At 38.1% G+C, this 25,451-nt stretch overlaps 1 protein-coding gene across 3 annotated transcripts; it reads left to right on the top strand.

Annotated features, from left to right (window-relative positions):
• Positions 1 to 5: 5 nt before the first annotated feature.
• On the top strand, positions 6 to 25,189 carry SERAC1 (serine active site containing 1). 3 transcript variants are annotated; one of them, XM_048299853.1, is made up of 17 exons: positions 6 to 84; positions 2,442 to 2,533; positions 3,876 to 3,912; positions 4,223 to 4,359; positions 4,669 to 4,758; positions 5,686 to 5,817; positions 7,381 to 7,517; positions 9,524 to 9,652; positions 10,984 to 11,097; positions 12,382 to 12,544; positions 14,770 to 14,920; positions 15,650 to 15,791; positions 16,562 to 16,662; positions 19,694 to 19,791; positions 20,327 to 20,509; positions 20,876 to 21,019; positions 22,926 to 25,189. In XM_048299853.1, exons 2-17 carry the CDS (start codon positions 2,443 to 2,445, stop codon positions 23,054 to 23,056), a joined length of 1,980 nt encoding a protein of 659 aa, XP_048155810.1. In that variant the 5' UTR covers positions 6 to 84; position 2,442; the 3' UTR covers positions 23,057 to 25,189. The 3 variants fall into 3 exon arrangements, with proteins under 3 accessions (XP_048155810.1, XP_048155809.1, XP_048155811.1); XM_048299852.1 differs by lacking the exon at positions 6 to 84 and adding an exon at positions 154 to 1,253; XM_048299854.1 differs by lacking the exon at positions 6 to 84 and adding an exon at positions 155 to 1,253 and having other exon boundaries at positions 7,381 to 7,502.
• The last annotated feature ends 262 nt before the right edge of the window (positions 25,190 to 25,451 follow it).

Raw genomic sequence — 25,451 nt, 5'->3', positions numbered from 1 at the left:
GCGGATTGGCCGGGGCTGCCGGCGGCGCGATGGCGTCACGCGGCACGCGGGGGCCGCCGCAGGGAGCGACGGCGCCGGCGGAAGGTGGGAGCGGCGGCCGCGGGGGGGGCGCGGGGATGGCGGGCGGCATAGCAGGGGGAGGCCGGGGCAGGCCGGGGCGCAGGATAATGGGTGTTTTGTTCCTCCCTGGTGGAAGGAGGCGCAGAGCCACCCTCGCTTGGCTCCTTTTACATGTTTCATTGCTTAAAGTTGGGTTTGCGGTAGTGGGTTTTGTTGTTTTGGTTTTTTTTAATATGCCCCAGTTGCGCAGTAGCGAGGCGGGTAGGTGGGCACCGCACCCTGGGGCGGGCCGGGGCTTGGAGCTGCCTAGACTAGCTGTGGAACAGGGTGCGAAATGGGTCCTTTTGCATTAAACTCGTGTGCCCCTAAGCATGAAAAGCTCAGCGTGAGCCGGCAGAGCGCGCTCGCAGCCCGGAGAGCAATCGGCTGAACCGAGGGCAGCGTAGCCGGCAGGTCCAGGGAAGGGATTCTGCCGCCCTCCTCCGCTCTGCTGAGACCCTCCTGGGATCCCTGGGCAGCCTGCAGCCGGCTCTGGGTTCCCCAGCATCAGAAGGACATGGGGCTGCTGGAGCAAGTCTAGAGAAGGGCCACGAAGTTGATAAAAAGGACTGGAGCACTTTTCCTATGAAAACAGACTGAGGAAGTTGGGCCAGTTCAGCATAGAGAGGAGACGGTTGCCTTGGAGACCTCACAGCAACCTTCCAGTATCTGAAGGGTCCTGGAGGGAAGTCAGAGAGGGACACTTAATCGGGAACTGTAGTATAGGACAAGGAGTAATGGGTACAGATAAAAAGGGGAGAAATTTAGACTAGATATTTAGAAAGAAATTCTTGACTGTGAGGGTGGTGAGACACTGGAACAGATTTCTCAGGAGGGTTGTGGGTGTCCCAACCTTGGAAGTGTCCAAGGCCAGGCTGAGTAAGGCCTTGAGCAACACGGTCTAGTGGGAGGTGTCCCTGCCTATGGCAGGGTTTTTTGGATTAGGTGGTCTTTAAGGTCCATTCCAGACCCTTAACATTTGATGATTCACTGTTTGCTCTTGGACCTGAACAGAAGCTCCTGGCAACAGAGAAGTGGCACTCACTTTGGCCTCCTGTGTTTGCAGATGCATGTTGTAGATTTTAGTAGTTTTGGCACCTGCTGTCACTGAACCACATTTTTCTTGCAGACTGTGGTTAGAGAGAAGAGTAAATGTGAGTACTGTGATTCTGTGAGTAAAGGTAGTGAAGGAACTGTCGTGAGACAGAGAGTTTGGAGGCAGGAGAGGTGTCTCTAGAGGACTGATTATCAATGTCTGAAAAGTGTTTCACAGTGTGGTGTACTCTGTTGAAGTGAATGGATAAACAATATTGAAATTACGAAGTCAAAAAGCAGTCTGCAGTGATTGTGACAGTGCTGGGGTAGAGCTGATGTTTTTCAAAAATCTCCCAGACAAGCAAGACAGAAGGGAAAAATCAAAACCTGGGGAAATGAGAAAAGAGGGAAGACATGTTAAAATAATGAAACAAAAGGAGTCCCGTTGTTTAGAGATGTTGGACACTGACGATAAAAATCATATAAGCACTTTTCTTGGTCTGTAGAGATTACCTTAAATTCAAGGAAAATATCAAGCTTCCATATTTCAACATCAGGTTTACATTTTATCACTTTGCTTTAATTGTGATTGTGGTAACAGAGACCAAATTTGACATTTAATAAGGGCGTCTATGTTTCCAACAAGAATTTGATTAGTACATGAAGGTACTGGTGTGTTTTTACATCCATTTAAACACATTAACTCAGTATTTCATTTAGTATAAATGCATCGATGCAGACACTGAAATTTCACTTCAAAGATAAAAGTTTCATGTTACTTCTGCAGCATATGCAAAGAGTATTAGTTGATATGTAGTAGTTCTTTAAGCCTTGTTAGTCAAAATGAAAGACTTGCTTGCCAGCACAATAAATTATGAACTTTAAAAGCAGTTGGTTACTGAGTTGTATTAAATCCCGTGTCATACTGAGTAATGTCTTGATGGAGATATGACCATATCTGGTACTTAAGGAAGGGTGACTAAGAAGTAGGGAAGGAAACTTTTAGAAGCGGAGAAGTTAATTGGAGATACTTAGTCACTAGAATCAACAGTAACATAATTGAGAAAAAACTGCTTTAAACTTTTCTTGTAATTGAAATTCAGCCCATTAAATTGAGAAGTTTATAGAGTTCTTTAATTGGAGTGCTTTATATAGAGCAAAATGACAAACATGGTTTATTGTGACCTTTGCCATCATGACCTTTGCTGTAAAAAGACAGAAAAAAAATGCTACAGGTTTTCTGCTGTAATTCTTAAATCAATCATTACTTTTTTTTTTTTTTTTTTTTTTGCTCCCCCATTATGCAGAATGTCAGTGGCTGCTTACTATGTATTTTGCTACAGAAAAATAGGAACCTCTGGTCCAGCCACAAAAACACACCTACCCTGGAATGATATCAGTAAGTACATGTCACTATGTATTGATCCGAAGTGTTAATAAAAAGAAATGAGATGACACCATGCATAGTTAAATGATACTTAAGTTCTAAGCCCTTGAACACTTAGCGATTAAAAGCTGCTGTTTGTCCCTGCTCTCTGCTTCTGACCTTGCTTTGCATACTGCTATGTAACATGACACCAGCAGATTATCTGGGAACAGATACAAACACTAGATGAGGGTCTTTCCCTAACTAAATGTGATCTCCTTAAACTACCTTCAATTTCACTTGTATCTGATTTTTTTTTTTTTTGGTAACTTCTAGAGCCATGAAATAATTACGTTCATAAACAGTGAATAAAGCTTGTTTCTATTATTTCTTTTTCCTTTTTTACTCAGCTCTGCAGTCTCTCTTGCTTAGTCTCTGCTTTCTTTAGTGCCTTCAGCATATAATGACAATTCTTACAATTCTGAAATTTATTTCTGAGCATTAAAGATAGGATATTTCAATTTCTGCTCTACAGGAAGCATTGCATTTTTTTCTGTTTCAAACTTCTCTGCCAGTTATTTCTTCAACATGTAGCTGCTGCCTCTTGTCCGCATGCAAAATTCTTATGGCCTCACAAAGATGGAAGCTGGTAGCAGTGGTTGTGGGGCAAATCTCCCAATTCATGCTGAGGAAAAGAAATTATTCATGATAGGTGAGATTTGTTCCAGTGGCTTTGCTGCTACTGGTAATGATAAGAGTTTCTCTGTATAGAGATCCTTATATCCAGATAATCATATCAACTTTGTAGGTACAAAGTAGCTGAAATCTGATAGGAATCATTAGGGTTAAAAGGCAAATTGTTGCAAGTAACATGTGTTTGTTATCTGTTCGCTTTATAAATTAGATTCAATGGTATTACTTTTTAAAATACATTTTCTTATGGAGACTCTGCAGGCCTCTCAAAGAACATACACAGTCCTGTATGTAATATAGCTTCAACATGTAAGAAAAAGCAAACTCCTTAAAATTAGAGTTCCAAATAACTGCTAGTGTTACAGGCAGAGAAAGTTTGTTGATTCTTGTAGCTGAGCAATGAATGCAATTGAGAGGTAGCAATATTCAAAGTAAATAGCACTGGCAGGATACCTGTTTTATCATCTTGCTTAGGAGAGCAGGAAATCCAAATCAAGTAATGTTTTCTCCATTTGTAAATTTTGGTTAATAATTTCCTGGAAGCCAGAGAGCAGTAGAAAATTTTTTTAAAGCTTGTTCTTAATGGCTGGTATTCTTACTGTCTGATTATCAAATGGTAACTGTGTTTATATTGAGGTGATGCACACAACTTTGTTTGACATTTGGTTTTAATTTTTTCAAGGAAAAATTGCAAAGGTAACTGGATCGCTTATACTAGGGTAAGTTGTAACTGATAAGCATATACATAACTTATGTATACAGTTAAAATTTTAATATATGTATCTTCCAGAAAACGTGCTAATATTAGGGGATGTTAGACATGGTAGGATATAGTCTTGAATCAGAATTTCTGATAATTATAACTTATTTCAAGTTTTGTAGCCTTTTCTGTACTTTGCTAGATCAAAATAATCTGCAGACTATTACATATTTTGTAAAATATGGATGATTTATACCACTGTAGTTGCTAACCTTTTTTCATTATGTTGTTTTAGTTGATACTCATATGCAGTTTTCTTTTCTTTAAAGAGGTTTTGTATTCATTACATATGAAGTCCTGTCCTTAAATAAGTTACTGCAAATTGATACTCAAGCTCTACATCAAGAAAAACTTAAATCCTATGTATACGTACGTACAGCTTCTCTACGTCCAAGTGAATATCAAGGTAAGATACGTAATTGTTTGAGTTCTGAAAATAGAATTCTAAGAGAATAGAATGTTTCTGGAAGTTTCCTTAAAGTTATATTTCCTGAGGTCTGTTACCAAGAAATGTCACCAAATTTATTTTAAGCTGCTGACTGTATTTTTTTAAAGATATTTTTTTCTATACATAGTTCTCTATATGTGAGATAATTCTCTTTATATAATGTCTGTATGTATGTGTGTGTGTGTATTTTTTTCCCATATATTTATGAAAAGTGATGTGAGGGAACTGTCTTTCAGAACTTCTAGTAATATAAAAATACTCTTGTAGGGATCACATACAAAGCCAGAAAAGAAATCCATAAAGCAGTGAGAAAAATTCTAGAAACAGAAGCTAAAATCTTCCGGAGACCTTTTAATGGTAGGTATTGAAAGCAGGACTTTATGTATGATGATTATTTCTTAACAGTAAGAAGTAGGGCATTTAGCAAGTAAAATTTTTTTTCTCACAAAGTTACCATGTTCTTTTCTTCCTGAAACAGTGATAATATAGCTTATAATTTCTATATTAATATGGATTACCAGTTAGTTGTCTATTTTCTATGTATTAAAACAATTTCTTTTCTTAAAGTAAGTGAAAGTGATGGTTAAGAGGAGATTTGAGGGTTGGTTTTTTCCTTGTTCCAGAAGAGATTTAAAACTTAAGTTACCAGGTTAATATTTGATACCAGTTTTGTGTACAAAAGGTATTTGTGGGATGAAATACTCTTAAAATCTCATTTTAGAAAAGTGTGCTATGTTTTCATCAAAATTGACAATATTAACTGAAAGCAGCACACTTTTTTGGAACAGTGTTGCTGCTTTTTCGAGTAATTTAAAACAAGAATTTCCATTTATATAAGAAACTGTGCTCCTGAGGCATGCTGTCTATTCCCATTTAACTCTCCGTTAAATGATTATAGCAATGTGCATCTCCATTGTGTCATCCTATGAAATTAATTGTTCAAGGTCAGAGCCTCAAGAGTTGCTAACAATTTGCAGCTCCTGCTGTTAATTCTGATTGGTAAGCACCAGCCAGGGGTTGTGGGTGTCACATAGGTATGAAATATCGACTTGGTGCCACTAAAATGAGTCAAACTCACCATTTCAAGACCAGCATTTTACTGATGCCATTCTGTAGTTGTTTATTGTACTAATTTAATGTTAAAACGTTACCCTCTGAATTACTGTGAACGAGTAATATTCAGATATTAGAAAAAAACATGTTTCCTTATTCAGCACAGAGAAACATGGCTGGTTAAAATGTTCATTAATAATAACTTGGATTTTATTTGTTTCCTGGTCAAAGAACAATTCAGTACCTTTGATGGAGAAGATCATGAGTGTGCCTTATGGCTTCTCTTAAAGAGAAGTCAGTCAGAAGACAAAGCAGTCCGACTGCAGGCTGTACAAGACCTGGCAAGCAACAGTCACTGGCATGGTAATGTATGCTGATGTAGCCTAATTTGTCCCAGAAAGTCCACACAGTCTCAGTTAGCTGTTCCAAGTCTGCTGACAACATGAAGAAAAGCTAGTAGCTGCAGGAAGCATAAATATGCTGGGAAACTTGGTCTAAGATGTGGGGGAATTATTTACATTTCAAGTAGGTGTTCTTTCCTAGTACCCGGACACAGTGTGAGTGTCTGCAGAGCAGGCCTCTCTCTGTTTCCCCACCAGAGATTTGTAACCATTGCTGTGGTGTGGAAGAGCAGTTCATGCTCATTAATTCCTTGGGCTTTCTGTTGGGACTGCTAACACAGTCTCAAGTTTTGGCAGTGATTTTTTTTTTATAAGGCTCTGTAGGAGTGAGTTTAAGGCCATGGTTAAATTAATAAAAATTGGTTAGGAGCTGATAGGTAGTAATGACAAACCAGAGGTAGAGGGTTTGTATGTGCAAGCATTATCTGTAAGCCATTTTTTGTCCTAGTTATTACTTAATAGTAATAAGTTCTCCCTCTTGCTCTAGCAACAGATATCCTTGAAACCCCAAGTAAAGGGGAGGTGTGGGTATGTGTATTTGTGTTTCCTCCTCTCTCCTCCATCACCAAGCTACATAAACTAGGTGACATTCTATTCTTGACATTCTATTCTGGACTCTCGTTCTGGTAATTTGGTCAGTTGTGGATCTTTCACTCTTCCAGTGCAATTCCACACTGGGATTTATCTTGTTTCAAATTGCCTCTTTAAAATTCTAAGTAATTTCCACAGGGAATTTACACCAGTAAACTGTTTGAAAACATTTGAAAGCTAGGATGTACGAAAACTGAAACTTTGTCCTTTGTAGAAGAATACTGTTAGCAGGTGATTTCAGGATCTCAGAGCCCAAGATGTCCAGTATCAGGAATTCAGTTGCTTTTTATCTCCCTCTTTCTGTAGTGCTCATTGTTGTAGTATTTGGATGTTTCACAAACACTGATTATTGTTGTCAACTGCCTCATGAGGAAAACAGGATTTTTTTAACCTGATACTTCAAAACCAAGTCATAGAAAGTTTAGGACTGAAAGTATGTGCTAATGTTTCACAGCTAGGACCAAAGTGTTTAGCTCCAGTGAGTTCAGTTTGCAGGTATAAATGATCTCCACCAAAGAAAAAATACTGCCAATCTGCAACTGTGAAAAGTGTATTTTAAATGGCTTCTCAGTTTTGTTCTAGAATTGTATAACAATAACAGGAATAGAAGGAAATTTTTATGGAAAAAAGTATTGATTTACATCAAGGTTATATTTTCTTTTCCTTCCGTTTGCCACTGAATTATCAAACTGGCCTTTAATGAACAGTTAGTGCCCAGGTGTATTTCAGCTCAGTATAGTGCCGGTCTAAAATCTGCAGTTTTTAACTTTTGGCATCTGTGGTTATAAAATCAAAGGATTTTTTTAAAGTAGGCTGTGGAGAGATGGTTCTTCTTTTCAAGTATGTTTACGAAGTAGATCACAAACTACATGTAAAACAAAATTAAATATTTAAAGTTAGGGTTAAAACTAATAGTGAAATTCTTGTACAACAGATTATCAATATGGCACAGTTGCTCAAACCTGTGATCAAAGGACTGCTATAGGTTTGGCTCGATCCAAGGATGTCGACCGTCGCTTTTTCCTGCCTCCACCACCACTGCCAAAAATAAAGACTGTAAGTAAAGGAAAAGTAGGTATTAGATGATTCTTAGTTGCTTCTTTTTACTGCTTTTGTTGTTGTTAACTGTTTAAAGTGGAGTTCTTCTAAAGTAACTAACTAGTAGTAAAATTAGGACCCAAATGTATGATATACCCCTCGGGTGTATCTGTGTTAACAAGTGGCATGGTGGAAAGAAATAAGGTTGCAAGCATTGATAAATTGTTGTTCTTGGACTGTATATCCAGTTTACATATTTACAAACAGTGAAGTCTGTGCCAGTTACCAGTCTGACAGAGGCACTGCTTGTCTATACCCAATAGGCAGTGTGAAGAAATCATGCTTTATTGACACTGACAGAATCCTACACATAGAGCTCCTGGAGGCCTTTGCCTCCTCAGTACTACTGTGGTGCTCTGCTGTAGGCCCACCTCTTCACTGCCAGCTTTTGGGTGCCAACAAATCCTTATTGGTTAAATTTGGCCTTGCTTTCGTTTAACGTTAATTTTTACGTGTGTGTGTGTATATATTATATATACGTATGATGGCCTGAGGAGTCATGTCATCAGCTTCTTCAATAAACAGCTGGCATATGAAGTATAGTATACAAGGTATTTTGTAATGCTATAAGAATGAATAATGCAGAAGGCCCTTGTCAGAAAATACCTGTGTATCTTATTCAACAGAACTCTGAATATGTGCTTTGATTGGTAGTGATATTCTCAGTTTTTGCTTTCTTGTCTTTGTTACGTTATGTGATAGCAGATCTGTACCTGTCCGTCCTTAAATACTAGGTTACACTAGTATATGGTAATGGATATATATTTACAGCAGTATGATTGCTAGATGATTGAAGCTAAGAGTTGCCAATCTGCTGCTTAGGAAGTTGAAGCAAATCATTGTGGCAGCTCTACACAAATAAGTCTCCATCTCTGATTTTATCAAGGATTGGAATAACTGCAAGTTCCATGACTGTGGGCAAGTGAAATTACTTTGTTGAATCTATCAAACAATATATGGATTGTTAAATGAATACTTACATTAATTTTTTAGACAAAACCTTAAATGTCTTTATTTTTTACTAGTAATTTATACATTCATTTTAATGGTGCAGCACCAAAAGCACAGCATCACAAGCTGGTGAATGGGGAAGGTGATTGTCCCACTCTGCTCTGCACTGGTGTGCCTTGAACACTGTGTGCAGTTTTGGGCACCACTCTATAAAAAAGACATTAAGCTATTAGAGAGGGTCCAAAGGAGGGCAACAGAGATGGTGAAGGGCCTTGGGGGAAGCTGTATGAGGAGTGGCTGAGATCACTTGGTCTGTTCAGCCTGGAGGAGACTGAGGGGAGACCTCATCACAGTCTACAACTTCCTCATGAGGGGAAGCTGAGAGGCAGACACTGATCTCTTCACTCTGGTGACCAGTGACAGGACCTGAGTGAGAGGCCTTGAAGCTCTGTTAGGAGAGGTTTAGGTTGGATATCAGGAAAAGTTTTTCATCCAGAGGGTGATTGAGCACTTGAACAGGCTCCCTTGAGAAGTGGTCATGGCCCCAAGCCTGACAGAATTCAAGCAGCTTTTGGACAATGCTCTCGGGCACATGGTGTAATTCTTGGGGACGGTCCTGTGCAGGGCCAGGAGTTGGACTTCTGTGATCCTTGTGGGTCACCTGCAATCCTGAGTATTTTATGATTCTATGAAAATTCTGTGTAGTTAAGGGGGAACTTTTAAGTTTCCTCTGCCAAGAGGAACTGGTTTTTCTTCTGCTCTTTGGAGCCATTAGAATAAGGCCACCAAAGTATGAAGTGTAAAGCTTGCTTTTCATCACTTATTTGGTGGTTTTAGAATTACCAGTTTCCAAAGTCTTTACAGGTATAACTATTAAACTGAAGTTGCAGAGCACTTAAGTCCAGGGTTCATATTTTATGGCCTCATTAGTATGACTGATTCCATTATTTCAAATACTTCTTTCTTCTGTGTTTTGCTGCATGCTTTGAACAAAAAACCTAAAAGCTATTTGTGCTTGCTTCTCACAGGATTATCCCATAGAAGATGAACTTCGCTTGTTGTTGGTATCTTTACCTCAGACTGGTCTTGATCCATGTGTCCAGTACTTCACATCTCTTGCATTACGTGAAAGTAGCCAGACTCTTGCTGCACAAAGGGTGAGTTTCCATCTGCAGAACAGAACTGTTTGGGTTCTTTGTTCCTGCAGAGCTCAGAGATACAAACCTTTTTCCATATTTTTGATCGTTGTAAGAGGAAGAGAAGTACAGACACTTTGTGATTGTAGAACATAAGCAAAATCTCTTGTAAATACAGTGTCTGCTTGAAAGCTTGTTTATATTTCCCAGCTGTACTAGTTGAAAGGTCTAGTGCAAGATTATATTTTATCTTCCCATTAAGCAGACATTTCAACACTCTGTCCAAGACTTTCTTTCCCCTTGTGCTCATAAAATTTTTCACATTCCATCTTACTGTTGTTTGAATGTTCTTTTACTGATGAGTTTATTAAACCTCTGTTAAGTCTGTAGTAAAATGGTAGGTTGTTAGCATACCTTAAATAGTAAACTCTGTTACATCACATGGAAATGTCTCCCTGAAACAGGTCCCCGTTACCAAACCAGAATTGGAGTAGTCTATGGTCTGTTTGGACTTGGATCTAGGAATGCTTCAACTCTGTCTGTGCAACAACTTCCTAAGTGGCTTTAGGAATGTTGTTTAAAGTGCCGTTATTATTATTTTGAAGTAATATGTGTTATGTCAGTTTCATCCACTCTCTCGTGAATTTTTTGTTGTTGTTGTTGAAAAGTTCTGACTTCTTTAATCGGTGATTGTTATTTTTTATAAGATGCAATAACAAAAATGAATGTCATTTTAATAACAATGCTTGTCAATCTTCATTTATAAAGTTTTCACAGTGCAATAACTCTTTATTTTCTATGACAGAGTTATGTGTGCTATTTTTACACTATCACTCCTTTGTTGTTTTCACAGCCAGAGCTCGTGCTACAAAGGGAGCTTTGGTAAGACACCACACTTGGAAGTATTTTGATTTTTGTTGAGGTTATGTTGGTCTTTCTGCTGCGTGATTAAGAGACTGGTCTTCAGAGGCTGTGCCACATACTGAAGACCTTTTTCCCTCCTCTTCTAATTTTTGCAAGTCTAAAGATAATCTGATTCTTGCTTTTTTATGCTTAAGCAAATGGTCTTAAAAGATGACATTCATTAACAAAATAAGAATCCTACATTTTCCCCTTTATTGTATGTTTTGAATTTAATAGACTAAGGAGACTACAGACTTCCAGTTAAAAATAGTGAATACTTTAATGATGTACTGTTGCTTAATTTGTACATTTTGAAAAGTGCATGCATGCTGTGCACTCTTAAAAGAAATTTCTGTAGATCATTACACACTTAACATTCTAGTTTAGAAATGCTTTTTTTTATGTAGCCATTTGAAATGTGTTATAATTTTTACTGTGTTTCATTTCAGGGAGGCTTATGGTGTTTTGGAGGAAATGGACTTCCATATTGTGAGACATTGAGTAAAATCCCTTCAGAGACAGTGGAACTCTTTTGCTTGCAGGCTTTAGTACAGCATTCTAAGGTAGTTTGTCCTTTAAACTGTAACTGAAAAGCTACATTTATAGACGTTCTTTGTAATGCACTCTCATGTACTGGGAAGGAGTTGTCCTTTCCTTGTCTCCTACCCCTCGCTCTTTCTGTAAGAATGTTCAAACAACTGAGACAGGTGTGAAATGAACACATTTGTATAACAAACTAGTTTTTTTTTCCTCAGGGGGAAGTGTATGTAAGTTTTGTTGTTGTTTCTAATACGCCCTTACAAGTTCCCCTGTACTATACCTGTATGTATCATTCAAGAAGTAAAAAAGCAGCTCTGAAATTCCAGGTTTCTACAAAACAAAATAGCCTTGTGAATTCACTCTAATCAGAAACCAGAACAGAATGCAAACCTTACCCATACATAAAGGTATTCTTTGGGTAGAACATTGCACAGCAAGCAGCTAATACAGTGTCCTTCCCAGGACCAGTCTGTTTTTTGCAGACACAGATGAAGAGCGTGGAAGATATTTTGTAACAGTGATTCTTCTTGTTTCCTATTGCTACATTCTTCTGTGTACACTTAATTGTTCGCAAGCCTAGAACACTGAGAAACGGTGTTGAGAACACCAAATTGTTACTGATAGTAGGGATGGATAAAGTGCAGTTTCCCAGTACTCTTTTCACATCTTCCATATACATAGAAATTCTGACTTAGTCTAGAATTTGTTATATTCTAGATTTTCAGTTTAAGCAAGTTGTGACTGTACTCATTCCAAATGCCTGTTGAAAGCTGCAGACTCGAGGATATCAGCAGTTCCAAAGCTACCACACATATTCATCTGGACTAAATTGTTGCCCTTAGGATCAGTAATGATAGCAGTACTAGCTGGAATGCAAAAAAACTTTTTCATTTCAAAGAGAAGGAATTATAATGATTGCATTTTAGGTGATGGACAAGTGGCTCTGGTTGAGATAGTGCTTTAGCAAATGCAGACAATTGACCTGTTCAGCCTCTTGACCTTGAGTTAAAATTTGATCATGCCAAGTGGAAACCATTTCATCTCCCTCAGATGTGAAGAAGAGTAGAGAGGTGGTACTCAGAGTTTTTCAAGTTGTCAATTCATAGAGATCTTGCATTTTGCATATTAAAATACTTATTACTTCTTCAAATATGGCATAATAAATTCTAGATTAATAGTAATTCCTATGAAACAAGGGCTGTGTTATACCTGCTTCTTAAAACTCCCTAATTTGTGAATTAACAGCGTCTAAAGAACCTTTTGCAGAACATCCGTTTATTGTCACTGTATTTACTGTGTAATGCCAGATTTCTTCTCACTGTGATAAAATTGAAGCTAAAGGAGGCCTTCAGTTATTGCAGAGGATATACCAGCTACGTAAAGATTCAGCAAAGATACAGAGGAACATAATTCGCATTATTGGGAATATGGCTTTGGATGAACGCCTTCACTCATCCATAGTACGTGCAGGTAAAAGGAAAGCTGTTTCAGTGGTAGATTTCTACTCCAAAAGTTTCAGATAAATAAAATAAATAAGTAAATAGAAAATATCAATGTGCTGTTCTGTGTAAATCCAAGCTGGCGTCTGCCTGTTAAAAGCGGTGTGCATTTTTAATCTCTGTTATACAAACGGGAAGTAGCAAAGGCACAGGAAAAGACGGTGAGGGTGGTTAAAAATTTGCAATGGCTGTGATAAAAAGAATAAATAATTAGACTAAGACACTTGGAAAAAGCAATTGAAAGAGAATATGACTAAGATTAATAAAATTCTCTTCACTGGCATAGAGGAGGCAGAGGGAATGGTCATCTGCTGTTAGTTGTAATGCAAGACCAAAGGTTCTTGTACATTAAAGTATAGAGACAGAAATAAATAGTATTTTTCCATAAACTGCATAACCAAAATAAAACTTGCCACAAAACATTGTGGTAGTTGAAGACTTACAAAGCTTCAAAGAGTGATTAGACAATTCATATAAAGAAAAATCCACAAAGTTCTACACATGGAAACCAGGTTGGCTGCAGAAAACCTGAGGGTATAGACTAGAATCAGCACTATATAATTGTCCTTTTATTGCCCTATTCTTATATTGTTCTGCAGCTTCCACACTGCTCACTTCTGAAGAAAGGCAGCTGGACTATAAAGGCCTTTGTTCTGAGCTCTGGCACCATTCTTAACTTATTATGATTGTTGAAACCATATGTGTAGAAGAAGAGATTGAAACAGGAGACCTGTCAGGAGCTCCCTGGGACAGAGCTCTCAGTACAAAAGGAATTTTAGACAGTGAATCAAACTCCAGAGATGAGCAGTTGGATACTGCTAGTCCAGAGTTGGATAAAGCTTCTCATTTATTGCTGAATGATGCATAAGAAGAAATAACCTCTAAGGCTCTTTTTCTTGCAAAAACTGCTGGGACAGGAAGAAGAAAAACAGCGATATACTGTGTAATAGCTGTGATGGGATATTTGGGGGCAGAACACTTATCTTTGATTCTGAACACTTATTTTTGACTCTTCATCTTGGCTCATTTAAGAGAACTGAAAAACCAGAGACCAAGCTAGTTTTACTCAGACTATCTTGGCAGTCTTCCATTGTGTTTGGAGAACTGAAAGTAGACTTTAGATAGTATTCTTGTTAAGTACAACTTTCACAGTGGTCCGCATATATTCTGCTTAGGAACATAATTTAAATACATTATTCTTAAAAAAAAAATCCTCAAAAAACTCCTCAAAGGTACTAGCAGTTTTGTTTGTTTGTTCAAAACAAAACTGAAATGTCAATTCGTCCTTTTCCTCAGTCTACAGTGAACTATCTTGAATTAGCAAGTTACTGACTATACTGGTAGCAACATGGTCTTCAAACAATGCTCATGAAGTAAACTCCCAGGTTTTATTTATGAGCTTGACTGTAATGTAGTTGTAATTTATAGGCCACTTTTGCTGTCAGCAATAAGATTTATCAGGATTTTAAAGAAACATGTGCATATGCACATAAAATATATTCCTTTACATTTCTCACTAGTCTCTGAACATTCCCATCTATGTTTAAGAAAATTTTACACCTTAGGTAGAGTATCATAAAGTGTCTGTAAGTCATAGTATTTTTGACTTAAAATTAATGAGGGTTGTATCCAATTTAATTGTCCTATGTTTCTAAGGTATAAATAGTATATAATTTTTAGAATAGGGGAGGTGATTTTAATTACTTAGAGTTTTTCTTACTCTGGATTTTAAAATTAAAAATTACTGTACTTTCACAGCAAGCATCAATTTTTTTACCTGCCATTGCTCCTGTAGGTTGTTTCCTGTGCCTTTCTTATGGTTTAACTTCATTGTCTCCATCTTCCTGGCATTTTACCTGCAAAAAGAGATCTGAGGTCTGTTCTTGCTACAACTGTACTGACCTGCAGATACACTTCCTTTTTATTCTGAGAAGGGGTTCTCCTTCAGATCATAAGCTGAACAGTAAAATACGTTGCCACCTTGCCACTCTGAGTTTTTGAATTTTGGAGATTCCACTTACCTAGCCTTGGCTTTCCTGAAGTAAAGAGTAGATTGAAATAATTTATTTTGACATTACCATTCTTAAGTTTTAACATCTATTTTCAGAAGTATAGTTTGATGGGTGATGTTTCTGAATTCTGTTGTTTGGATGATGTTTCTATTAGTTAACCTGCCACTTCATTTTCTCAATGTAGGTTGGGTTTCTGTACTTGCTGAAGTAATGAAATCCCCACATGTCATTCAGTCTTCTCATGCATCCAGAGCTTTGGCTAATCTAGACAGGGACACGGTGAAAGAAAAATATCCAGATGGTGTTTATGTCTTACATCCACAGTATCGTAGCAGGTAAAGTAGAAGGAGTCATTTTACGTGCTGTACTTGGAGGCACTTGTTCTACTGTTCTGTTACAAAACTTTGGCAGAGTTGACATCAAAGAGCTGCTGTACTGATGTCACCTTGCCCCTCCTGCTCTTTGGTGAGTTGAGAGGACTGAATTTAGATTCTCAAGTAGAAGAACAACAGAAGTGGTTGCAGCAGTCCGTAAATGTGAACAGAGTATTACTGGAATGCATGGAGAAATCTGAACACAAAACATGAAATTAGTTGTTGCTTTGTGTGGGTTGCAACTGTGACACTGCAACTGTGACAAGACACTGGGATACAGTGTCTTGTAATTATTCTGCTGGCAACAGCTCTTGTTGGCCTAAGATGCAGTAAATTTTCATCCTTATTAATAGTGATTGTGTATTTGGGACTGAAGCAGTCTCCGGTGTGGGGTGTCACTTAGTAGTAACTATTCCCTGGGTCATTGGTGTAACTCAGGTTACAGTGAAGCTCTAATATGATGATAAAGCTGGAGCTACCGAGCCACATTAACAGTAGCTGGAGGGAAAGGTCCCTAGTTTTTGTTTTTATCTGAGTATGCTCTTTGAAATATCATGAAGTGTTGTCCATAAGATAAGAAATCACATGTATTGTTAAAAAAAAGCATTTTGGCATCACTTAGGTTAAAAGTTCCAACTTGCTAAAAGAATATGTACCACACATCTCTTAAAATTTCCTTTTGTTGATCAGCCAGCCCATCAGAGCAGACATCCTTTTCATTCATGGTCTTTTGGGAGCAGCATTTAAAACCTGGAGACAGCAAGACATTGACCGGCATTTGGATAAAAAGACCTCAGAAAAGGAAGAGGACTATATTCAGTGCTGGCCAAAGGTAAAAAGACAGTATCATTTTCACATGTGGCTGCTTTTCTCATTAATGAGAGCTGTCCAGAGCATCTAGAAGATTGCTGTCTGGCAGATGTCTCTTTTGAATTCAATTACTTGTAATTTATTATACAAGTAGCAGTTTTTGAGTTCCTGATGATAAATTTTTGTTAATGAGTTGTTTGTTGTTCTTGCATGGAAAAGTCCCTGCGAAGTTTTATATTCTCAACATCTTTCGCATGCTAGTGAAAGAGGAGGCAATGGCTGCTTTCCTTATGCTCTCTGTTTTTTTTAGTGGAATATTATTGCTGAGGAAAAGATTTATAAAATAGCATTTTAAATTCACTTCCCTTTCTTACATAGGTGTCTGAGTACCTCACTTTGTGCAGGTTGCCATTTAAGTGTTGTTGGTGAATAAGTAACTACTGCTCCAAGCAAACTCACACCTGTATAGCCACTAAAGTATCTCTGTGAAATATGAACTGTTTAGTCCTGTTGGTAATCTTAGTAACTCTTGTTTCACCCAGGAGAGGGAGCCAGCAATGCACAAGTTAGAGATGAATCTTCATTCTTTGCTGCTTTGTGGCTCAGGAACAATCTAGAGTTCAGCAAGTAATAACAGAATAATAATTGAGGTATAAAATGTATTTGGGGATTAACTGAAGAGCAAAAATCTTGCTTGATATTGTCCTCATAGTAGCATCTTTCCTCCATTGCTTGCAAGAGTTTAAGTACTTTAATTATAAGCTCCTTTGGTTTTGCTTTTCTTTAATTTAGACATGGCTTGCTTCAGACTGTCCTTCCCTTAGAATCATATCTGTGGAGTATGACACCCATTTGAGTGACTGGAAAGCAAAATGTCCTGTTGAGGCTCACAGGTAACAAAAGCAGCATCTGCAGTTTGGAGGGGGGGCAGGAAGTAGACCTGTAAAGCTGATCCTTGGGATCACCTAGTGTGAAGGAGTGAATTTAACTTTTCCTGTTGCTTTGAAAAATCAAATTTGGAAAAATACTAAGTATAGTCATGGTACGCTTAAGTTTTTAGCCTCATGAATAGCTACATATGGCAATTGCATTAATTCTTACAGTCTGTTCCCCTTCATGTTAAGGGACACAGTAAATTATACTATTGGTTAATGAAAATACAGCATCAACTTTATATCTTAAGGTATTTTTTAAAGTGACACAATAATGCTTCATAAGCACAGCAAAAAAAATCACTGTACTGTGGCTTTATACTCCTGATAAAATGAAGCGTATATTTTCATAGAATCGTTTAGGTTGGAAAAGACCCTTCAGATGACCAAGTATAACCATTTACCCAGCACTGCCAAGGCCACCACAAAACCATGTCCCTAAGTGCCACATCCACATGCCTTTTAAAAACTTCCAGGGATGAACTCAACCACTTCCTGAGCAGCATGTTTCAGAGCTTTACAACCCTTTTGAGGAAGAAATTTTTCCTAATATCCAACCTAAACCTTCCCTGGCACAGCTTAAGGCTGTTATCTCTTGTCCTGTCACTGGTTCCCTGGGAGGAGAGGCCAGTCCCCACCCGGCTACAACCTCCTTTCAGGTGGCTGTAGAGAGTGGTAAGGTCTTCCCTGGGCCTCCTTTCCTCCAGGCTAATCAATCCCAGTTCCTTCTGCCTCTCCTCACAGGACTTGTGCTCCAGACCCTTCACTGGCTCCATTGCCTTTCTCTGGACCTGCTGTAGCACCTCAATGTCTTTGTTGTAGTGAGGGGCCCAAAACTGAACACAGGACTCGAGGTGCTGCCTCACTAATCCCTTCCCTAGTCCTGCTGGCCACACTGTTTCTGATATAAACATACTTTTATTCAAAAAATGGTACTTTGATGATAAAATATGACAACGGTATCTGATTCAATCAGAGTGTAATTGCCCTTGCCAGAGGAATGGTGTTTTTACTGACCTTGAACAGGGTAGGTCAGAGGAGGATGCTACCATCAAATGTGTTCCTCATGAAAAGTAAAAACACTTTGGGCCTGTAAAGGTTTTTTGTCTTTAATACAATTTGGTAATTAAGTTCAGTGATCTTTAAATCGGAATCCTTCAAACATTTATGCAGATACTTAAGCATGTAACTAGTACTGTAAATTTGACTTGTGTACTGCAGCAGAGGCATGTACATGGCTGCTTACAGGTTAAGAATCTGAAAATTAATGATGTTTTTTGTGCAGGGAAGAAAAAAATTCAACATGTGTATAATAGACTGGGAACTCTGTGCTTGTTCATTCCCTCTTCCCTCTGGCTATATGAAAGATCAGTGCAATTATTGCATTAAGGAAAACATGGAAGCAGGGGAAAAAACAAGGAAGACATGACTGTTAATGTGCCTATTTGAAATTAGGCAGAAAAATGACAGTAAGAAGCATGTAGGTGGTTACCTGTGCAGGTCCAAAGAAGACTGGAACTGGCTTTAAGGTGCACCAGGGGAGGTTTAGATTAGGTATTCGGAAAAAATTCTTCTCTGAAAGCATTGTCAAGCCCTGGAAGAGGCTGCCCAGGGAAGTGGTTTATTACCTCTGTCGCTGGAGGTAATAAGAAGGCAGATAATGCCCTTAGGGACCTGGGTTTGTGGTGGACTTGGCCATCCACCTTGGGCTAACAGTTGGACTCAATGGTCGTACTGGTCTTTTTAATGTAAGTGAATTCTATGATTCTAAGAAAACTCTTCCTGTGTCTGTCTGGAGTAAGTATGTTAAAAGAAATAAACATATATTTCCTTCTGTTTTCCTAAGGTAACGTCTTTTTCATTACAAAATAGAAAATTACATTAGCTGCTATTTATGGTCACCCAACCATAGTATTTGATCATTTTATAATTTGATATGGCTAATAATAAATGAAAGATATTGAAGATATTTCTAACTAGTGGGAGCAAAGAGGTCGCAGTAGAAACACAACCTTACGTTTGCTCTTAAATGTATGGTCTCATTCACTGCTTCAGAAGTGAATTTTTGTGTCTCTCTGCTAGCCTAGAGCATACTGTTCAACTGAAAAGACACATTTGATTATCCTTTTCATATGTGTTATAAAGCAATTTCTGGTGAGAATGCTGAGATCAATAGAGACGAAGTGAATTCTTTTGCACGGTGGTTGCCCCCATGTCCTGATGTTTTCATTACCCAAGGGCCTTCTGTGTTTGATTCTTGTTACACTGCAAGGAGTAATGTAAAGTGCTAATGTGGCACTTCCAAGCTTGGATTGGGAATTGGCATTGGTTTTGTTTTGGTTCTACTGCAGATTCATTTTAAACCTCTGATGTGTAGCTTATCCTTTCCAGAGCTCAGTCTTCTCATTTATAACATGGAGATTATTGTGCTTTCAGTACTTTTCAGCACTATTCCAGTATAAAGCATTTGGAGATTGTTGTCTGGCAAATGTAACTGACATTAGCTGTGATTTTTTTTTTAACTTATCGGTTGATCATGCACATAGTTTTTAAATTTCTGTATATTGCTCTACATTTTGAGCGTTGTTTAGCAAAGTACATGAGGTTCGTTCATGTTGGAGGGAGTAAAGTTCATTATGTGCTGATGTCACTTTCATAGAATAAAAATTGTTTTGCTACAATGTGTAAATGAAACTATCTAAAACTCCATAAAACAGCTTGCCAAGAAAGCAGAAATGTTTGCTGAGCAAAATTAAAATAAAACTTTCTAGCAAGAGCAAGAAACTGAATTTAGCTCAATTCCCATTGACCTTGTGAAGCCATCTTTACAAAAATTTTTGGCCTCTTTCAATGTGGAAACAATAATTAAATTGTTAATATTTGTTTACCAAATTCACTTTCATAAATGTGCAGCACTAAAATTCATTGTGGTTTAACATTGCCTTTTAACCTGTCATGCTCCATTATGCCTGTGTTTGTTTCTTCTTTGCAGGAAGTCTATTGCTTTCAGGAGCAGTGAGCTGCTTGACAAGCTCAAAGCTGCTGGGATTGGAGACAGACCACTGGTGTGGGTATCCCATAGCATGGGTGGTAAGCATGTTGCCTGTTTCATATAAAGCATTTATTTGCAGTTAGAATTCAGAATAAGCCATTAACCAAATTCAGGTAAAAATGCAATTATTCAGAATAGTTCATTTAAAAAATTGGCAAAGACCTAAAAATGAAAAACAGATTTCTACTTTCTTACTGCATTATATTTAATAGCATACACATTTTGAAAGGATTTTTAGTGCTGTTTGTTCTTACTGTGTTGATTTAAAAACTCAGTTGAAATTCATGTAAATGGAAATCCAAAGGCAAAATTTTCTCCATGATCAGGCATATAGTAAATGTCATTAGCAACACATAAAGCAAATCAAAATTGGATTTGCATCATTCATTGACATTTTATATTGATGCCTCCTCAGGCTTGGTTTGGGTTTTTTTCAAGTTAATCTTACATATTTGACAATCTAAGGACTAATCAACCAAGGCAAGAATGTGGTAGTTGTTTCATGGTTAATATAGCATGATCATTATTTCACAGTGATTTAAATCCTTGCATTAATTCAGCTTCTGTTGCCAGGTCTTCTAGTCAAAAAGATGCTGGTGGATGCTTCCAAGAATCCAGAAATGGATAAAATTGTAAACAACACCAGAGGAATCGTATTTTATAGCGTACCTCACCATGGTTCCCAGCTGGCTGAATATTCTATAAATGCCAGATACCTCCTCTTCCCGTCTGTGGAGGTTAAAGAACTCAGCAAGGGTATGTTCACTTTGCTACCATCTAACAACAGGGAGCCTGCTAATCTGTTCATGGTGCTTTGGGGTTTTTCATCGTGCTATCAGAAAAAGCTGGGTAAAAACAACAAACCCCCTTTTTTGTGTTTTGGGTTGTGTGTTGAATTATTGCAAGTAATTCTGAGTAGCTGTTTCATTTGATTGCAGAGGTGAGAGGAAAAGGGGGAGTCAGAACAAGTTGTTGCATATGCTAGTTGGAAAAAGGGGATTACAAACAAAATGCTACTACTTTTACTGTCATAGTAATAAAAACATCTCTTTAGCAATGCACTCTTGCCAGAAAAATGCTATAATCTTATAACACTGCAAAAAGTATGTTGCTCTTTTTCAGATTCTCCTGCCCTTAAAGAGCTGAATGATGACTTCTTGTCTTTTGCCAAAGACAAGAAATTTTCAGTGCTGAGTTTTGCAGAAACCCTACCAACACACATAGGCAGCATGATAAAACTGCATGTTGTACCTGTGGAGTCAGCAGGTAAGTGAGAAATAGCCATTTAATTTATTTAATTTGGTATATATTGATGTATCATTGACAATGAGAAAGGGTATAAATGTTATGGTAGAAAAACCTAGAAAAATGCTTCTGTTGTGGTGTGGGGGGTTTTGTTTAAACTTTTGACTGAGCCTCCCAGCTGAGATCAGAAGCAGCTATGTTTAGATCTTAGAACAGCAGTTTGTTTGTTTGGATTTTTCTAAATGAGAGTGAGGCTTGTTGAAGAAAGGAGGATAGACCCTGATCTAATGTTACACTGTTGGAGTCCTTTCCTCTGTAATTATGACTACTTGTGGTTTATCTTTGTATAGGTAAGCTGAATAGTGTTTCAGATGCTTCTGTAAATTCCAGCTATTTCCTCCTTTAAAAAGCTAAGAAAGAAAATTAGTAAACTGCTAAGGGAAGGAAAAAGTCACAAAGCCGGTTTTTAGTGCTGAGAATCCTTTACCTTTCACATCTCATGAACTCAAGCAATAGAGTTTGCCTCCTGAAGAGTTCCCTCCATCTTTTTGCCTTTTGTAGGAAAAGGGAAAACCAGATTATTTTTTTTCCCTTGCTTTTTTTATATGTTCAACTTAGAGAACTGTTTCAAGTCTTATATTTTCAGGCTTTCTTTTGCACTGCCCAAGGTATCTGTAAGGCCAGAAACCATTGCTTTGTTAGGTTTTAGATCAGGCTTTCCACCAGCTAAATCCACTAGCTTGAGTGCAAGGTCAGATGCTCTGAAAAAGGTGTACTATACATCTCTGTTTCTCTGAATCACTATTTAACAGTATTTTTACAGTATGTCTTTCTTGAGCAGCAATGTTCTGCAAAAATGTTGCTGATGCACTTTTATTGTCGAGGACTGAAAAACTGGACTTTTTTTTGTTATTATTTAACAAAATAAGATTAAAAAGAGGGCCAAATAACAGAGCCCAAATGAGCACTGTGCACTTGTAATTTTGTAGCATCTCTCTCCTCTTCTAGAGATGACACCCAGTGCGGCACCTAAGTGCTGTTGAAAACCCTTAGAGGGCACATGGCAGTTCGGTAGCAGGACACTCATTCTGTTCAAAACACAGGCTGACAAGCAGGAAGCTCCCTGATTCTTGCATGTCTGCTTGGGCACATGAAAGCAGAGCTTTGTCCTGCTCTAGTGTAATCTTACGTGGTTAGAGTTCAAAGCAAAATGGAGGATTTCTCTAGATGAGAAGTGAATAGACAATAAACTGGAATCTGGCAGTAACATCATCCTAACTGGAAAGTTGGTAGTAATGGCTGTCAGGAGAGAATAAATGCTGTAGTGTGCCCCAAAATCAGTAGCTGAAAATGGAATATTTGTATTCTACAATTAAGCAATGTAAATATTTCATTTACCTGGAAATGTGTGTAGTGATTTGCAGCATATTTCAGGTTCATTCTAGTACAAATTTTAATGTCCACATCAAAGTATTTTTGTAAGGAATATGGGCAGTTAGTGGTGATCAGATTCAAGATACCATGCATTAAACTACATCCCTGATCATATCAATGCTTAAACCTCAGTCAGGACTGTGCTGTTGGTCAGGTGCTGGTAAATGAACTTTTGTTTCAGCAAAGTTGTCTGTACGGAGAAATGTACATTTGTGTAGTTCGAACAAAGGCAGCAGAACTCTGACCTAATGGTGTAGTGTGCCAGTGTGGGTTTTGTGGCAGCATTGAGCTCTATCTGGCCATAACTGTGTACTGATGCTTTTAGCACATGAAAAAATAATGATGACCAAAGAGTTATATTGAAGATAGGAGAAGTTGCTTTTGAGAGAGAAATTGCTAATGCAAGATGTTCTTTTCAGTTTAGGTCACCTTATGAACTCTGGTAGTTTTCTCTTCTCTTTTTTCTTTTCTTTTTTTTTTTCCCCTTTCCCAGACTTAGGAATTGGAGACCTTATTCCAGTGGATGTTAATCATCTAAACATTTGTAAGCCAAAGAAGAAGGATGCTTTCCTGTATCAACGTACACTGAAGTTCATTCAGGATGTTTTAGCCCAAGAACTGTGAGACTGAGGTTTTGCCCTCCTTTCCTGCTTGTGTCCTCTTTTTGGTGTAACACAGAAACTTCTCCTAACATTTGTTAGGGGATCTGCAGAATTACAAGGATGCTATGTCAATAGTATCTGCTGCTGAATCATTTTCTGTACATCTCAAACTTCAGACACCTCTCCAATTTATTTCTCAAAATACATTCAAAACAAATACAAACTTGACAAAAAGAAAGTGTGTGCCTAGGATATCTTCTTTTAGCAAAAAAAAAAAAAACAACCCCAAGGCTGCTTTGAAAGCAGATAAATATACAGCTGGGATAAAGTCTTATAGAGAGGATTAGAAACTATTAACTGAGGTGGTTATTTGTTGTGTCAAAGGGGAGAAGCGGCATGTGACTGCTGCAAAGTTTTGGTTTATTGTTCATGTTAGGTAGCCTGACTGGAACCTGAAAAAATAGTATCCAAGTGAATGAAGGTGGCATTTTGGTCATGGCCCAGTTACAGGAGGTTTTGTCATTTGCCTTTTTATTTAATAGACCACCCAGATTTGCCAGCAGTCATGGCATCTGTTTTTCTGCATGAGAAAGAGACAGGTTGGTAATTTGCCTTACTTAGAAAATTGTCATTGTTTTAGTCTGTTTGTATTAATGAAAACAAAAAAAGATAAATATTCACCTTCTTGTACATTTCCCTCCTAATCTTAGCAACTTGTGACCTTGCTTTCCTTAGGACAGGGTATATTGGTCAGCCAGGGCAGTTCTGTGCTTGTTCACATTGAAGATGTGCTCAATGGGCTCAGCTCTTCTGCTTTACTCTTGGGACACACTAAGAAGATGGTACATTCAAATCCCTGACTCCTGTTACTCATACAGAAACCTTTCTGTAGCTGATTTAAAGAGGAGCATTGAAAATGGTCAGGTGGAGCACAACAAATGTAGACCCTGACAAGAAAGGTAATGCTTAGAGTTTGGAGCTGAGGTAGAAAAAATTGAAGCAGGAAAAAAATCAGATTGTAAGGCCTCACTGGAAATTACCACAAATGGTTTGGTTTCTTGGGGCCCAAATATGTCTGTTGGTGTAGACACAGAAAAAACAGCAGTGTCTTATTTGACTCTGTTTATGTTTAGGATACCATAACGGTACTGATGAGAAATCAGTATTTTTTGACAGATAAAAAAATGTCAGTGCACAGTCACTTTTTTAAAGTCTTAGATATTTTGCACTGTGGTTAAAAGCAGCCTTGTGTTATTGTGGTCTCTTTACTTCCTTTCTTTACACCTGCAACCCTCTCTGAAACCAAGCATAGGCTGTGTAAGGCTGTGCAGCCTTTGCTGACCATTTGTTAAATAGGGTCTGTATTGATGACAGGCTTGAGGTGTCTCCTCACGTCACTTCTCTGAGATGGATCCAGTATTACTGCCCTTCAAATGATGGCTGTGAAAGCTCTCAAAGAGGTGGGATGCACCTTGCAATTCTGCATGGACTTGGTGCTGGTGGGCATCGCAGTCTTGCCAGGTCCTGAGGCCAGCCCAGCGAGACACTGCAGCTGAAAATACACTTCTGCAAGTTGAGGGAGTTGTGAAGTAAAGTTCACAAGAGCAGTACAGCAGTACACTGGCAAAAAGAGCATTTTCCCCCTAACTGAGATGTAGGTAAGAACACTCCATGGCAGTATTTTGTATAGAAAATGTAACAGAAATGTCGTAATTTCTAAAGAGCTTTATCTTTTTACACTGTGGTCTAGACTTCAGAGTGTAAATATATTAGTGCACTTTGTATTCACAAAGTAGAGAGTATGTGGAATTCATGGTGAATAGACAAGACTTCTAATAACTGAATGCTTATTTAGTGTGACAAATCTATTGGTTTTAATAGACTTATTTGGCTTACACGGATTCAGATCAGTGACATTAAACATTAATCTTAGTAAATGCATCTATGTTTTGTAACTAGAACTCTTAAGGCAGTGTTCTTCTTTTTGTAACTGTATTTATATATGTGTAACTTCTAAAACTAATATTTGGTGGGGGAGTTGTTAGGTTTGGGGGTTTGGGTTTTATTTTTTTGGAATATAGTAATAAAATGTGATTTAAAAAATGTCTTGGATATGTCACAAAGTGTATTAAAGGTTAATGATATGCCGGCTGAATACTCTGGACCATGTTCATTTTGTTAAAGACCTGCATTATTTTTTGGTGATTGTCTTGTGCTGGGACAATGTAACGTTACCCTTCACTTGGGTAAGAGGCACAGTGCTGGGGGCCAACTGCTCAGCCACATTTTGCCAACCTGAACAGTTTTTCAGTTGTGCTCTTGGATTTTGCAGCAATGCCTCCTGAAGTGTATACAGACATTAGTTTGAGGGCCAGCAGGTCTGTTGCATAGCATTCATGTCTGCTTCCCATTAGGAA

The sequence above is a fragment of the Corvus hawaiiensis genome, chromosome 3 (genome assembly GCF_020740725.1).
Source record: "Corvus hawaiiensis isolate bCorHaw1 chromosome 3, bCorHaw1.pri.cur, whole genome shotgun sequence".
Taxonomy (NCBI): Eukaryota; Metazoa; Chordata; class Aves; order Passeriformes; family Corvidae; genus Corvus; species Corvus hawaiiensis.
Note: the sequence above shows the minus strand (reverse complement) of the source record. Positions and strands in the feature narration are given on the sequence as shown.

Excerpts from the sequence above, each read along its gene's own strand:
- SERAC1 (XM_048299853.1), top strand. The coding sequence starts at position 2,443 with ATGTCAGTGGCTGCTTACTATGTATTTTGCTACAGAAAAATAGGAACC. Across the intron at positions 7,518-9,523 it reads AGACTGTAAGTAAAGGAAAA|GATTATCCCATAGAAGATGA; the intron begins GTAGGTATTAGA and ends TGCTTCTCACAG. Across the intron at positions 19,792-20,326 it reads GGTATCCCATAGCATGGGTG|GTCTTCTAGTCAAAAAGATG; the intron begins GTAAGCATGTTG and ends TTCTGTTGCCAG.